General features: G+C 32.7%; 1 protein-coding gene across 1 annotated transcript in view; it reads left to right on the top strand.

Moving 5' to 3' along the window:
- Window positions 1-13737, top strand: part of LOC149426324 (uncharacterized) — a 54122-nt gene extending 40385 nt beyond the window's left edge. The window contains exons 3-9 of the mRNA XM_089636048.1: window positions 2774-2977; window positions 4604-4754; window positions 10415-10558; window positions 11231-11690; window positions 12204-12463; window positions 13222-13347; window positions 13512-13737. Of these exons, the coding sequence (XP_089492174.1) occupies window positions 2774-2977; window positions 4604-4754; window positions 10415-10558; window positions 11231-11690; window positions 12204-12463; window positions 13222-13347; window positions 13512-13737 (1571 nt within the window). The remainder of the gene's footprint in view (window positions 1-2773; window positions 2978-4603; window positions 4755-10414; window positions 10559-11230; window positions 11691-12203; window positions 12464-13221; window positions 13348-13511) is intronic.
- Window positions 13738-15950: the final 2213 nt, after the last annotated feature.

Genomic DNA, 15950 nt, shown 5'->3' with positions numbered 1-15950 from the left:
ACACAAGGCGTCATGAACACACTCCGAGTACAGTATAACCACGCATACAGAGCCCTATTTGGCCTCCCCTGGCGATGCAGCGCCTCACAGATGTTCACCGAAGGAAGGGTGCATGGGTTCGCTGCTTTGATCCGCCACAGAATAGCCGGGACGAGTCAGCGCTACCAGAGATCGGACAACACTCTTGTCCAGGCCGTTGCCCAGTGGCAGGGAGCGCCTCTACACCAGAGATGGAGAATTTCACTCAAGCCACCATAAAGTCCTAATGTGCTCATCAATGTATTCATTTTTTATTTTTATTTATTTCTTTATTCATTTTCTTTTTATGTATTAACTTAAATGTAAACTTTTATGGCAGGCAGAGCATTGCACACACCGCTCTGTCCAGCTGAAATAAACATTATTATTATTATTATATTTCCAAATAAACATTTATTTCCCAGGCCATGTTTTGAACCCGAGACACCAGTGTCCAGATCCAAGAATTATTTGTGTACTATAGTTTAGGTGCAGTCATCAATTTGAGACACCCTTTACGCAATCATTCAAGAAGGCTATTAATGTAGGTCAATAATTAAATCGCGTATGAGGATGCAAATAATTAAGCCGATTCTCTCTCTGGAGTTGGACAGTCGAATTCGTTCCAGTTCATCAGTTAGTTCTCCAGAGTACAGTCACCAGCACTTTTCAGTTCATCGCATTAGCTCTCTGTTGGAGATACGCAGTATATGCACTACATGTTGTGATGTCACGATTATCGATGTCCAGTTCCGTGAATGCAATCAGCTTTATCATATTGTGGAGCTATACGCTAACAGGTAATTAATTTCCTCTTCGTTATCTTGCGACTAAGACCATTTATCATATCCATTCCAATCATTTTTTTTTAAATACCTTTGTGATTCAATCATCATTGTTTCACAACAGTTTTGAATCCTATCGATTATGTTATTCATCAATCAAACTAACACTCAACTAAGCTTCAACAAAAATATTTGTATGATATACTGTTTACATCATTTCAATTTTTTTTATAGTATGGTGTCCAAATTTTTAAAATTCCGACATGGAAGCAGAGGCATTTAAGTTTTTAATATATGCCTAATTTGTATAGCGCCGTTTTCATAAAAAAATCACCTTAAGGGCGCTGTACAAATATTTTTATTAAATAGGTTACAGATGGCTTCAAACTAGGATTCATAATAACTAGTGACTTACGTCTAATACTTATTTCTAGTGACTTACGACTAAGGTTCATAACATAAAACTTATATCTAGTCACTTACGACTAAGGCCTATAACTACTGTCTAAATGATATATATTTACTTTTATTTACATATATAGAAACTTACGACTATCACCTTCCTGTAATTCAAATATTTCAATCGTTTTATAACTATAAAAAGTTTATCAATTGGATTGTAATTATATATAACCTAAACATATTTCTACTTTTATTTTGTTAAAGCTCTTCAATTGAATATTAAAAAAATATATAAATCAATACTTTATATAATAGTAAATTACATTTTTTGTCTTGTGATGTATAATCATCATCTCAACTAGAAATGTATTTGACCTATTAAAAAAATATATGTTAAGTAATTTACCTAATATATTATATAGATACATTTTTTTGATAATTTTATTGAGTTCAAGATCTCACTGTTTTTTTATAGACATTTATTATGTTATTACCTTCTACGTTGTATTAAGTTATACACGCTCATAAGAGCTGTTAATTAATTAGACAATTTTCATTAAGAACTTATCAAAATGAAATATATTTACTTATCATTTATTACAAAATAATACAAGGTTTCAAATAATAAAAGTTTACAAAATAAATATAATTTTTTTCCTAATTATTCTACCACTCCATAAGGTGAGCTCAAGGAGCTCGTATTTATGGGAGAAAATATTATTACTTATTATACACCTACCTATAAGCATTTATTATGTACCTCATCTATCTTAAGTCATTTACTTAAAATAGATAGGATATAAATATTTTTTTTTTTTAAATTTAGTTTTTTCATATTTTTTTCTTTTCATTATTACTTAAACAGGATCTCAATTTGCTTTGTTATTTACTCATGTTTCTTATACTTTAAGTATCATATGTAAAAGCCGAAAGGCGTTAATTGTATATAAATGAACAAAGAATAAAATACAAGAAAACCAATTATAAATACTAAAAATAATTTATGTATATCGAAGCAAACACGGCAATCGGGCACTAGATTTCCTCTTTTCTCATATGGTATACATTACCAAATATGAGTTTACGATATTTTGTAAAATACATATATACAATTTAACTCATATTCTATATATTACAATTAAAAAATTAAATCTTTACCAACCCCAAAAATTGTTTTCTTACCTACATGAAAAAAGGTTTTTTCACGTATCTTTTATAAATGTTGAAAAATTCCGAAAGTATTCTTTCAAATTATCAAATACAGATCAACTTTACTTACGAAATTCTCAGTTTCGTCAAAAGAATAAGTTGAATTGTTTGTTCTAGTTTGTTCTATTCTAAGAGGAAAATGTTTAATCTCCTTGGTTTTGTTATTGCAAACAAATTTCTTTTTTTGAATACATGCAAAACTAAATTGAGTGCAATCTACCGATGAGATAACCTGAGTAGCTATTGCTTTACCTGAGCGGACGACCGCAAGGTATATCCGCCACTCTGACAATGTATCGGATATAACTATCTGAAATATATCTCAACATCGAATGTAATCTTGTTTCGTATGTTTGTAGCCACGGTTTCCTTGGTTCACAAGGACTACTGCAGCCTCTCCGCCTGCGATGTAGTCGAGATGCTGGAAAAAAGGATGCCGCAGAGCGACCAGCCCGCTATTGTGACCCACAACAATCTCCTCCAAGTCGGCGGAGGGCAAATAGAGAACGGCGATTTCAGGCTGCGAATGCTCGAGCGAAGGCTACGAGCGATGGAACAGCCCGGTACTTTTCCATTGTTATAATTATTATTTAGGTATAATCCTATCATTAAAATAGATAACGATAATGAATTTTCGTGATATTTTATTAAACACAATAGAATTATTTTGATTATATCAAAAACAATGATTAATTAAGTGATATATGTTTTGCTATCTGAAGAATTTAGTTGAAATCGATGGTATTTATATGTAACTATACGTAAATAGAAAAAAAAAACAAATTTCGTTTTTATGTTTTAGGGTCGAAGTGATAATTTAAGATGATATTGATTATATCAAAAACAATGATTAATTAAGTGATATATGTTTTGCTATCTGAAGAATTTAGTTGAAATCGATGGTATTTATATGTAACTATACGTAAATAGAAAAAAAAAACAAATTTCGTTTTTATGTTTTAGGGTCGAAGTGATAATTTAAGATGATACTTGCGGTATTTATTTAAAGCATCTGAAACATTTCTAGGCGACCAAATTTTCAAACAAAAAACATATGATTTTGCATTACCACGTATTGCATCGCTTTAATACATACTGTAAAATTAAATTTAGGTACCTACCAGCGGCGATCTGTAATTTTTCAGTGAGCTACAGTAGTAAGATTGAAAAATATTGATGTTGTAGCTGAAAATTAATATATTTATAATTTATTTTTTTTAATAATTCTATTTTTCATGAATATCTTATTTATTCAGATCTTTTTTAAATATACTTAAGTACTACCTAGAAACTGTTAGATTGGGTTGTTTCAAATTTTTGTCACATTTGACATGGTCACACATGTCCGTGTTTTGCTGTATTTTGTTTCTTATTTACATTTAAATGGTCCCGTTAATGCCGATTTTAGCGAGCCGAGCGTAAAGCTTTTAGACAAATTTGATCACAAAATAATAAAAATCTAAAAAAGGGCTTAAATCGGGGTTTAACAGGGAATATTTAACATTTAATTTAATTATGATTGATTGGCAGGTTTCGTGCAAAATCACCCTAAGGACGCTGTACAAATATATAATACATTTCTCGAGCGATCTACGTTATTACTAACTGTAGACTATTATCATTATATGTCTAACAGATTGCATCCACAGGTTCTTCCATCACTAATACAAAGCTATATGTAAAATGCATTTTATTGATGAACGTGATGCTATTCTTAACCATCTATATTTTGTACAGGCAGATAATATATAGTACCATATTTGCCCCCGATTTAACAATTTTATGAGATACAATAAAATGGACTGTATTGAAATAAAATAAAAAAAATAATTCAAATTACGAAAAACAAAAATGGCGCTGTATCTTTTCACGATGCACAACTCTAATTGGTAAAAATATTCATCTTGAATTTGACGGCTTCCATTAAATTTAACCTTTTTCCTACATTAATAACACTTTATCAGTAGGGTAAAATTTAAAATACCGTTATTAGTAAGACTCTAAGTGTATAACAGTAAACATATTACATTGCTTACTATTCCGAGTAAAACATCCATTGGGGCACTGAGGGTATTCTAGAAGATATATTCCATTTTGACCATTCAACCCTTTTAAATGATGAATATAATTCAGGTAGCTATTAACTTGAGCAAACCTCTGGCCAATTTGTTTGTGACGTAACATTTCAGTTTGGAGTATAACCCGCCAGCGTGACCGGTGGCGCAAGTGTAAACTGGGTTACTGTCGGTGCGACCAGGAGACGAAGGCAGTTTCCTGCTGGAGAGCCGACCTGGCATACCTACCCACCTCACAGCTCATCCCCTGCGATGTGGTCCAGATGTGAGTCTCTTCCTGATTCTATGAAAATCTATGGTCAATTTATAAAACGAATGTTGAAGTCGATTCAACATTGGATTTCCATTCCATGGAAAAAAACTGTTCTGATACCTGCTTTACACAATACTTTTGTCATACCGATCCCCACATCGGGACCCATACGAAAAATTTTCACTTTACACAATCATAGTCATTAGAGAAGAAATAATATTTTGAGACGGTACTAATACATTGATCACAATCATGAAAGCATCTGTCACTGTCGGTTGCGAGCTGTGTCACGTGCTTGGTCATTATCCAATAGATGTTTTTGTGTACCCGCTCGTCTTTGATCCTTTATCATAAAGATTTTATATGTACCAATGCCTTGGAAAAATTTTCTACCTGATCACCATAACTTGATTGGTACGATATTTGTATAATATATGAGGTGATACTGCAAAACATAACAGCGTAGATGCCAAATCAATAGCTGTCACAGAGTTGTCTCTATTAATTTATTAAAAATTAAGTTTTAGTTACAATATCAAGTTAACACACATAGATTTTCTTTATTCTGTGAATTAACAGTATGTATGTAAAATTTTTGCGTATTGTTTCCTCAAAACAAAATGTCGAATCATCAAAAATACACACGAAATTCACAATACCTAACAGTAATACACGTTCGCAATCAGAAATAAATAGATACCTATTGTAGTGTTTTTTATAAAATTTTAAATAATAAACTGAATATACATGCAACATTTCTACGTAATATAGTTACGTGAAACAATGAGAGATGGCAGTGGACGATGATGTCCGCCATCTTAAACCGTACGAAAATCGGTATAATCAATCAATGTCACTCACGCTACCAACTACCAAAAAAGAACACGTCCCTTTTTTCATCCCGATTAGACAAACTGGGTGAAAAAAGGTATCGTGTGAAACGGGTATTACGGATCTATTTCATAGATTCAATAAAATAAGTTAAATTAAAATTAATGTACATGTAGGTTTTCCGCCTTGCTAGAAGATATCTGTGCTGAGACGTGGCATAACCTCCTCATCGATTTCGATTCAACTCCACCCAGTGAATTCACCACAATCTCGACCTGTACCTTTCACAAAAACCCAGTTGGTCTTGATTTTCTTGTGTTTAGTCATTTGTCATTATTTCTACATATATCCAGCCCATCGCTGACTCTAGATTCTGCTGTATTTTACAGTGGTGTCATGCTCAATTCGATTCTTGAGATCATACTTCATTTAAAATCTAAATACAAGTTGTCTGTGGCCGAGTTACACCCGAGTCTGGGTCCCTATCTAAACTATCTCTATCGAATCCAAATCTAAAGAGTATCAAACAAAGTCGCTATCCGCGGAGGATGCGCTTAGTTCTCCGGCCTCCGTGGTCGAAAGGCAATGCTGTTGACTGGTAAACAATTTACTCATTTAAAATAATACTTGCAGCACGTTCCAGAGTGGAAGATACTCTCAGTATCGCTCTGGTGTAAGCCCACCATTCAGAATAGAGACGTTGCTTGAAATGGCTTTGACATGTTTGGTTACTTCCCCACCTTCCAATTCCCCATCTCCTTTCTTTCTCTACTACCTTCAGCTTCACAACTTACCCTTCTTGGGGGAATGCCAAAGTCTCACTGGCTCAATTGGGAGCAGTTAGGGTCCTTGTGCGGTTTCAAATATAAAAAAATAAATAATTCAAACCATGCAACGGATTTTTTTGGTTTTTCACCATTTAGAGAATATTTTCAGCGAGGTTTATATATATAACACGTACATATAATATTACTAGAAAGTCATAGACATATGAATATTAGTAGACCTGCCATAAGTGATTAAAAGCGTATTATCCCCACTCCCCATACCGGTTCCATTGGAGCCGGCTGGGCTCGCGTATGGCCTCAAGTGAAATTTGAAAACGTGACGTCATCATTCTTGTGCGAACTATGGTCGAGGCATCATCGGTTCATTTTACGAAATAACACGGCAAAATGTTGACTTGTGATATGAAAACTTGTAAAAATAGATGTGAAAAAGAGAATAAACCCAATTGTCGTATTACATTCCATAAGTAAGCATTATTTTACTCTATTTTAAGCTTATTCACACCGTATTATATGGATCAGTTCTAGAAACATATACTATCACATCACAATGTAGCGATTCTCAAGTGTGCTCATCGTTGTTTACTGGGGTAAGTAAATTATGAAACATTTGTAAAAGTGTCTTAACTAAATACTCTGAAACTAACTACGACTCTGCAAACAGAAGAAATTTACTTTGCCGAATTTGGACTTCGCAAATTAGTTCATAACGTGGCGAGTAATTTGCGCTCCCATGTAAAAATGTCTATTCATTCAAAAGCAGATTTTACTTTTAAGAAGTAAATGGTGATATTATAATGCGAGATGCCTATTTACTGTCAGATTGATTTCTTGACGAATCACAGTCAGCTTCACCCCCTTCGTTCTTCAACAGTTGATTTTACCCCTCGCTATTATCTTCTCGTCTATTAATTCCTATGTCTGTGTAGAAAGTAGATAAAACGTTTCCAAGCAACGCCGGGTATACGTCAGCTAGTATTATATATACTAACACATTGTCAAATAATCATAATGGATGTTAGCAAAATACATTTTATACCGACCATTACGTGACTAAGAGATAAGATTCCTCTTATCGTTTTTTTTTTATAAATAAATAAGTCGTTACAATATTGATATGACGTTATTAATGATATATTTTTCTCAGTAATGTTATAAGATGCAATTGATAATTGCTGATAACTGTATTGTCAAACAGCAAAAAATATTTTAATTATTTATAGCGGTTCTGACGGCCCGGTGATTGAGTGGCAATCACTTAACCCATTTCCGAAAAAAAAACAGTGAAACGTTTCAAACATTCATTTATTGAACCTTATTAGGTATATGTATCTTACAATAAAATAAAAAAAATAAAAAATATTGCAGATCCAAAAAATTTAAATATGAACAACCTCCTTTGAGACTTGTTCGCACACATAAAACTGAGTAAATTTATTTAGTAAACTGTCTTTTGGTTCATATTGATTTTTTCGATAACGAGAATTTTTGTTGATTTTTTTACTGTGTAATATTATATTAATATTATACGATGGGAATTTGTACTCGCTAAGCTACTGTCAGCAGGTGCTTAGTTTATCTGAACTTGATACAACATGAATTAAAATAATCATCAAAAAAGCAGCATAATAACGTGATGACGATCACACAAGTTGAAAAAAAATATTAAACAAAACAGTAGAATAGTTTTGTTGTAGCGAGAAAAGACTCTAATACTAAAAATATTCGCAGATACCACACAAACAAGGAGACCAATTGTATTTGTTTAAAAGACAACGTAAGAAAGAGCAAAATAATATTTTATTATGTAAGGTTCCTTCCCAAAAGCCAGACTTTAATGTTTAAAAAACAATCAACCAAAATAACTCTAAATTCTTGCATGGTAAAATAGATAACTTATCGACGGCTTTCGCCTCACCAAAATATGAAAATGACGCAGTCTTACTTAAAAAACATGGTAAAAATTTCATTAAATTGATAAATGATGTGTATGTGAAAACCTTGCTAATTGAAACGTAAAAATAGAAACTGACGTTAAATAGTTCATGGAAAGATGTGTAACATTGTTTATCCAGTCAAAGGGAGTTATTTATCTGTTTTGCAAATATGAAATAATAAAATTTTCTCACAGAATTTCTGAATTTTTCAAAGGTATCTTAAATTTTCAATATATTTCTTCATTTTAAATATGTCCTAAAAACAAATACTATTTTGGAAACTAGATAAAATTTACCCATTAGAAGTATGTTTTGCAAACATGAAAAAAGTTGAATAAAAATTTGACACGAACATTTTCAATCAAACCACCAAAATTATTTTTGAATTTTTATTTACCTAAACGTGCGTAAGGTAAGTTAAGGTTAAACGCAACGCTCGTTGTATTCTACGTGTTCACAGATGGCGTTAATTAATTAATTTTTTTTTAAATACGCTTTTGCAAGGTATTGCTTTACAGTATTAAGACAAATTATTTGTTTGCGCCCTCATATACGCAATATGAATATGAATAAATAGTTTTGTCAATATAAAACTCAATTCTATCGAGAAAGGCATACAAATACAATATTGGATTGAATCATCGGTAAAATATTGTATTTGTGTGCCTTTCTCGAAAGAATTAAGTCTTTAAACGAACAAAACTATTTATTCATATTCATATTGCGTATATACGGGCGCAAACAAATGATTTGTCTTAATATTGTAAAGCAATACCTTGCAAAAGCGTATTTAAACAAAATTAATTAATTAACGCCATCTGTGAACACGTAGAATACAACGAGCGTTGCGTTTAACCTTAATAAACAACATCACTCTAATGGAAGTTTTATTAAATTCACGCGGTAAAATTTAATAAAAAAATTATAAGGAAAAAAATTGCATTTTCCAATAAGATGAAAACATATTACTTACAATTTGGATTAAAACTGACAAAAATAATAGTAAAAATATTTTTAATTATTAGTCAATTGGTCGTAAGAATAAGTGGCGGCTCGTGAGTTTTGTGTGTACTAGAGTGATAATATTAAATAAATTGCAGTATTGATGTTGTTGTAGCCGAAAACGTTTTGTTTTTTTTTTTCCTAAAGTAGATTTTATGTGTGAAGATTTGCAAGTAAATCGGTGTAGTGCACTGCGAAACTGAAATTTTCCAAAAATCTTCATAAAAAAACCGAATTTTCAAAAAATAAATTAAAGAAATTTCAGGCTACAACAACATCAATAATACAAGTTTATTTAACACTCTAGAACACCCAAAAGTCACAAGCCGCCACTGGTAAGAATATAAATTATTTAAAACATGATTCTAAACACACGTGAAAAACCAACACCGATTCGCGGGTAAACTGATGTGCATGTCGCGCATGCGTAAAAGTAGCGCGCATTCTAAAAACGCAATGGTGTGAAACATTTTTTATTTATAATAATTCTAAATAAACAGTGTACAATCTTTGTACAATGTGTAACAAAAGCACCATGTAACGGTTGTGAAGATTTTTTATTAGTAAGACCGCTAATGACTAATATAAGCACTGAACAGATAGGTAATCCCTACAAATGTGTCCCTGGAGAACACTGATTTGAAAGAAAACTGATGTGTCCAATGTAATATATGATCTTTCGACGCTATATAATCTATGAAGTTGATTATATGCTCAAGAAAGACAAAATTTCAATTTTTCAATCAATTTTGTGTGACAATCGGGATTACTTCGGGCACACAAATACTCAATTCCAACCATCTATCACTTTATCTCTTCTGTGAATTATACTAACTAAGTAAGATAATATGATTCATAATATAATCTATAATCTTTTTGTTCGAATTGTCATGAGTTCATATTTTCAATGTACTATAGCCACCTATTTGTTCTGTTTATTTGTCTACCTGTTTTAATATTGTCATTTTTATAACCATAAATATATCTGTTACACCAAACGTAGTGAACCACTTGGGGTGTCCTATGGCAGAGGTGTTGTTTATCCAGTAAATGGTTTCCGGGGCGGTGGTACTTATAATTAATATTAATTAAATAAATAATTGTATGTTGTCAGGGATTTGGGAGTGAACCGGCTGACAACGTTGCACAAAGATGCCCTGCGGGGACTGACGAGCCTGGCGGAGTTGGACCTGTTCGACAACAGTGTAGATTACTTGCCTCAATCTGTGTTTGACAGTTTGCGTAACCTTAAAAACTTGTAAGTTTTTCTTAACGGTTAAATATTTTTTCAGAATTTATCAATATCTTTGTTACACTTAACTAAAAATATCTGATTAGGCGCTTGCTTATATAAAATGTATCAGCCGCAGCGCATAACAGTAACAGTTTCACACAATTTAGCAACTTCGGAGAACTTTACGAATTAGGGATGACCAGATGGCCATAGTGTCACGGTGTCACTGACTTTTTTGAATAATTGCCACTGTTATTTGGTTACCGTTACTTTGGTAAGTACCTACATAATGAAATAAATGTGAATTATGTGAACCCTTCAAAAAATATCTTGGTTTTTGTGATAAATTTTGATAATTTGAGTCATACATCATAAATCGACGTATGCGTATCACTTAATTGAAACTGGCCATTACTGTTAATTTGTTCCTGAGGTCCTGGAAAGACCCAAAATGCATTGAGCACGTCTAAATATGGAGGCAATTGAAATAATAAATTACAATATTATAATTAATAGAGACGACGGGTCAAAGCTTAATAGTTCTTGATATCCGGTACTAGACGGCTACATTAAAACTAAACACCAAAAACCACATGAATTTAACTGAAATTCCGTTCCAGACAATTAACGCACACTTGAAGAAGAAGAAGAAAGCGCAATAATCGAAAAAATAATCACTTGTATCTGTTTTTCCAGGCGCCTTCAGCAGAATAACTTGGAAGAAGTTCCTGAACATCTATTACGCTGTTTAAACAGCTTAAGAATAGTAGATTTCTCACGAAATCACCTGATGACTCTGCCGTCCTTGTTTTTCCTGAACAATCCATTTTTGGAAAGCATAGACATATCGGATAACAAAATATCAACTCTTCCACCGGATCTATTCGTGGGCGCTTTGACTCTATCTACTCTCGAGCTATCACGAAATCACATTTCAATTATTGAACCATTAACATTCGCAAATATGAAGTCTTTGAAAATCATCAAAATATCGGAGAACAACATATCGTCTTTCTCCGAAAGCATATTTGATGATCTAGATAACTTAGAAGTGCTAATTGTAAAGAAAAATAAGTTATCGCATCTTACTGGAGGATTATTCAAACGAATGAAATCTCTTTTATTTTTGGATCTTTCTTCCAATCGGCTTCACGAGGTAATTTTTTTTTGTATTATTTATTTCAATATTAATATTTCGCTGGAAATTAATACTTATGCAAATTAACTGTTAGATGTTTTTAAATTTTACATTATTATCAATGAAAAAAAAAACTATACATTAGAACTTATAACCCCTTATTATTGTTGCCAATGATTAAAAAAAAACTTCTTTAAAATCTAGGTTGTATCTACTATAATCATAGAGTAAGAAGTATTTTGTAAAGAAAATTTATTAAAAACTTATGATTATTAGTGTTAACTGCATATTACAGCAATTTACTGTCCGAATAAAAATCGAACGGAATTTACTTTTGTCAATGTGTGTTTATATTCAACATACCAGTTGTATCACGTGTTCCAGTCAATAAAAAATTTACTTTAAAAGAATATCTATACTTAAAATGCACGCAAAAAAAAGGTGGTGAAGTGGTTGACAATACTAAAATTAATATAATTTTTCTGCAAATTATGACCTAAAGGTGTTTATATTTAATACTTTTTTTCTTAGTTTCGTGGGGAAGAATTAGAATATCAACGAAGACTCAAGCATCTTAATTTGGATAAGAATCTAATTTCAAGTATCCCCGACACACTTTTTTCCAATTGTTCGTCACTAGAAAGTCTTATTCTGTCGGGGAACAGAATCGAGTTTCTGAATTTATCAGTGTTCGAAGGAATGCATCAATTGAAAGCCCTCATTCTCACCAATAACTTGCTGAAAGAAATTCACCACAAAGTGTTCGCATTTCTACCGAATCTCACTACACTGTAAGTATGCAAAATATCGGCATTAATTAAATAAAACCAACAAATATGTTGGTAGCGTTTACTTGTATTTTATTACAGTCATGTTCGTTCTCATTTTTGATTTTTTTAATGTGAATACCGCACAAGAGCTCAACTGCTCCCAACCGTCTGGAGCCAGTGAGACTATGGCATTCCCAATTGGGGTTGTGAGGATGAAGGTAGTGGGGAGGGGAAGGATACGGGGAAGAGGAAGATGGGGAATTATCACATATCTGGTCACCAAACCTAGCTTAAACCATTTCAATCAAGCAGATGGACTCGTTGTCGATGACAATGCATTATATGAACGTCTACTTGGTGGTAATCAAATACGCATTGTCTCTAGCCAATCGAGGATACTAGCACGGTTTGCACCAGTCCCCGGGAAGGAAGGTATAATCAATCCTCAGTCAACCAAAAAATAATAATTTAAGTTTCAAAAGACATTTTAAAATTGATGTATTTTATTAAAAAAAATCTTTGTTTTTAACGTGTTGATTTTTATTTCTAAAAAAAAAGGTGCTAAAAAATAAATATAAATTTTCTGGTATAAATGATGTTTTGAAAAATCTTTACCAAATTCATATATTTCCTAAAATAGTTGTCTTTTCTTGCTTCTGCTTCTTTACTGCTCATTAGATGTGAATGTTTTTATGAAAGAGTAATAAAAAAATTATAGTATTATGCAGCTAGACCTGTGTTTCTGCAGTAAAGAAGTTTATCAGTTTAATGACTTTCAGCCATCTGGACCGAAATAAGTTTCCTTCACTGCCGTCCCATACCCTGGATTATTTGCCAAGCTTAACATCAATAAAGCTGGCAGGAAACCCTTGGAATTGTGACTGCCATTCACTCTACATATCAGCGTAAGACAAAACAAACTATAAAAAGCTAAATAGTAAATTTTAAAAAATCGTTGTGATTCCATTAAATTTAACTAAGCTACAAAAGATAATTATTTTTATCTCATAAACGGGAGAACGCTCCCAAAATAACGATCGATACTGTGTTTTTAATCATTTGATTACAGGTGGCTCAGACTTAACGAGGAAAAGGTTTGGGACTTTGCTCCTCTGTGCGTGTCTCCGTGGGGAGTAGAAGGGAGGCCTTTGAGTGCCCTGCGCTTCCCCGACCTGTGCACGGGTCAGTGGGCCAGCATGGTCAACTTGTCCCCTCGCCTCCCCATTCAACAGCTCCTGGCACTCAACATCACAGTTAACCGCAAACCGCAGCAGCGTTCCGAGGATAGCTATTAGGCGGTGGAAAAATTTCATTCGCATAGAAACCATACTATCGCAAACTAGATTTTCCCGTTCAAACATCGTGGGAAAATTTAAATGAAAGCAAATAAAAAATATTGTGCTATAATATTTATCTTATGGTTGCATTTGCACCTGGGATCATAGCCCTTTTCCCGAAACACCCAAAATATTGAATAATTTAAGTATTTATTTTTAGAAGTGGGAACTTTAGATCACATCCTGTTTGGTTGTCCCTTTCTAAACAAACATTCTCCCTTCTATTAAGCCTTATCTAAAATTGTCTCCCCTCCATTCAACATCTCATCTAATCTTTTTGAAATTTGCCAATTTAAACAAAATTAATATAAGAATTCACCTTCCCTCTCTCCATAATTTAAAATGTTGGCCTTGAACATCCTTGAAGGGTGAAAGCCAAAAACATTTGCATCATATTTATTTTACCATTTTTTTAAATTATATTATATTTCTACACATTGTGATGGTGAAGCTCTTTCTTTTGTTTCACTAGTTAGTTTACCTACTACCAGCTATTTATCATACGTCGGCGAATAATTAACTCAATCGATAGATATCTACATTCAATTTGTCTATGATAATAATTCGGGGTCAAAATACCTGCGATTAGGGATACGATATCTAGAAAAAATTCAATGAGTCAATACACAGAAGTGTGAGCAAAGGTATGAATTATTATGCCTGGTATGATGATGTATCATTTAACCTTTCATAAACTGAAAAAAAAAAAAAAAAATTATGTCCTTATCGTGGAACTTCTATTGGAAACGGTATAAGGACTCGGAGATAACTCAATAAAATGTTGCTATTATTGTGAAATGGAACTCTTTCTGATAGTATCAGGCCAACGGCATTCGGCCTAGCTTGGAACTCACTCCATAACACTTGTACACATTTTTAACATTTTTTAATTATTTTTAATATTCTCAATTTCTATTATTTGAACTTAATATATAGTAGTATGTAGGTAGGTACTTCCTATTATATTACATATTATAAATGTATACAATAAACTATAAGTGTATCTAATCAATGTAATTTTAAGTTCAATTTTACACACCAAGGCGTACTATAGAAAATAGAGATAATTTAAATCCGTTGGTATCAGTAATAGACTTTTGCTGCGCAATTGTTTTCATAGATAATGTATAGTATTTAAGTATAAACATTGCTTAAAAGAGAAGCGCAATATTGTAATTGAATTAACGTATGTTATCAATTTCAATAATAAAAAAAATACAAAAATAATTAGTTTATTTAACTGTCGAATGGCAATATTCTCCATAAAATGTTCCATGTAAACGCATTGTGTATGAACCCTGTATTTCGATCTATATATTATGTTGAATCAATACCTGCAATGCCAATTCCATCGCTTTTCATGTATGTGTCTAAAGAAAAACTATGAACATACTTGTACTTCCTCTCTGAAAGCCATATAAAATTATGATGACGTTAAAGAAATAAATATCTCTCTGGAACTGATATAGAAAAATCTATATTTAGAACATAATATTAACTTTCTGCGTAACTGCCAACTTCTCTGAAAGAGAAAGTCTGTTTCGCAAGGTTCATATTCAATAGTGCCTCAAAAGTATTGGAAATTTTCTAGAAAAATCCCACTGTTCAGAAAAAATCCTAAAGCGTTTTAGTTTTTTTAACCTCACAATCGAGAAAAATAATGGTGCCATTGGCCCTGAGGAAAATAATTTACCTCGGAGCAAATGTCATCTTTTAGGAAGCTTTGTGGAGGGACCTTTTGAGGAGAGGAATGAGTGAACATGGATCTTAAAGAGACACATTTTGTAAGAGGGAGTAAACACAGAGGCCGGTAAATCGTTCCACATCTGATCTATCGACCACAAAAACCAGTCGTAGATACGACTCATTCTCATGTTAAAAATAATGTTAATACTTACAAATGTTAGGCGCGTGTTTTCGTCATGTTTCTCAACTATGCTCGGGTGCCAAAGTGATCAATGACGCTAGTTACTCGGAGGATCTTCTTTTGAAATGCTGGTAGAACAAGGACAGCATTCCCACCAGATGCCTGTTTGTTAAGAGGGGAATCTGAATAGCGTCAAGAGTTTTTTCAAGAACCTTGGGACTCCAGACCAAAGGTGACTACCAAAATCAACAGTAGGTCAGCAGTAGATGTAACGGAGCTATGAAGATATGTTTTGCAAATTCGG

Source organism: Hesperophylax consimilis, chromosome 1, assembly GCF_061612785.1.
Source record: "Hesperophylax consimilis isolate HC1 chromosome 1, BYU_Hcon_1.0, whole genome shotgun sequence".
NCBI lineage: Eukaryota > Metazoa > Arthropoda > Insecta > Trichoptera > Limnephilidae > Hesperophylax > Hesperophylax consimilis.
Note: the sequence above shows the minus strand (reverse complement) of the source record. Positions and strands in the feature narration are given on the sequence as shown.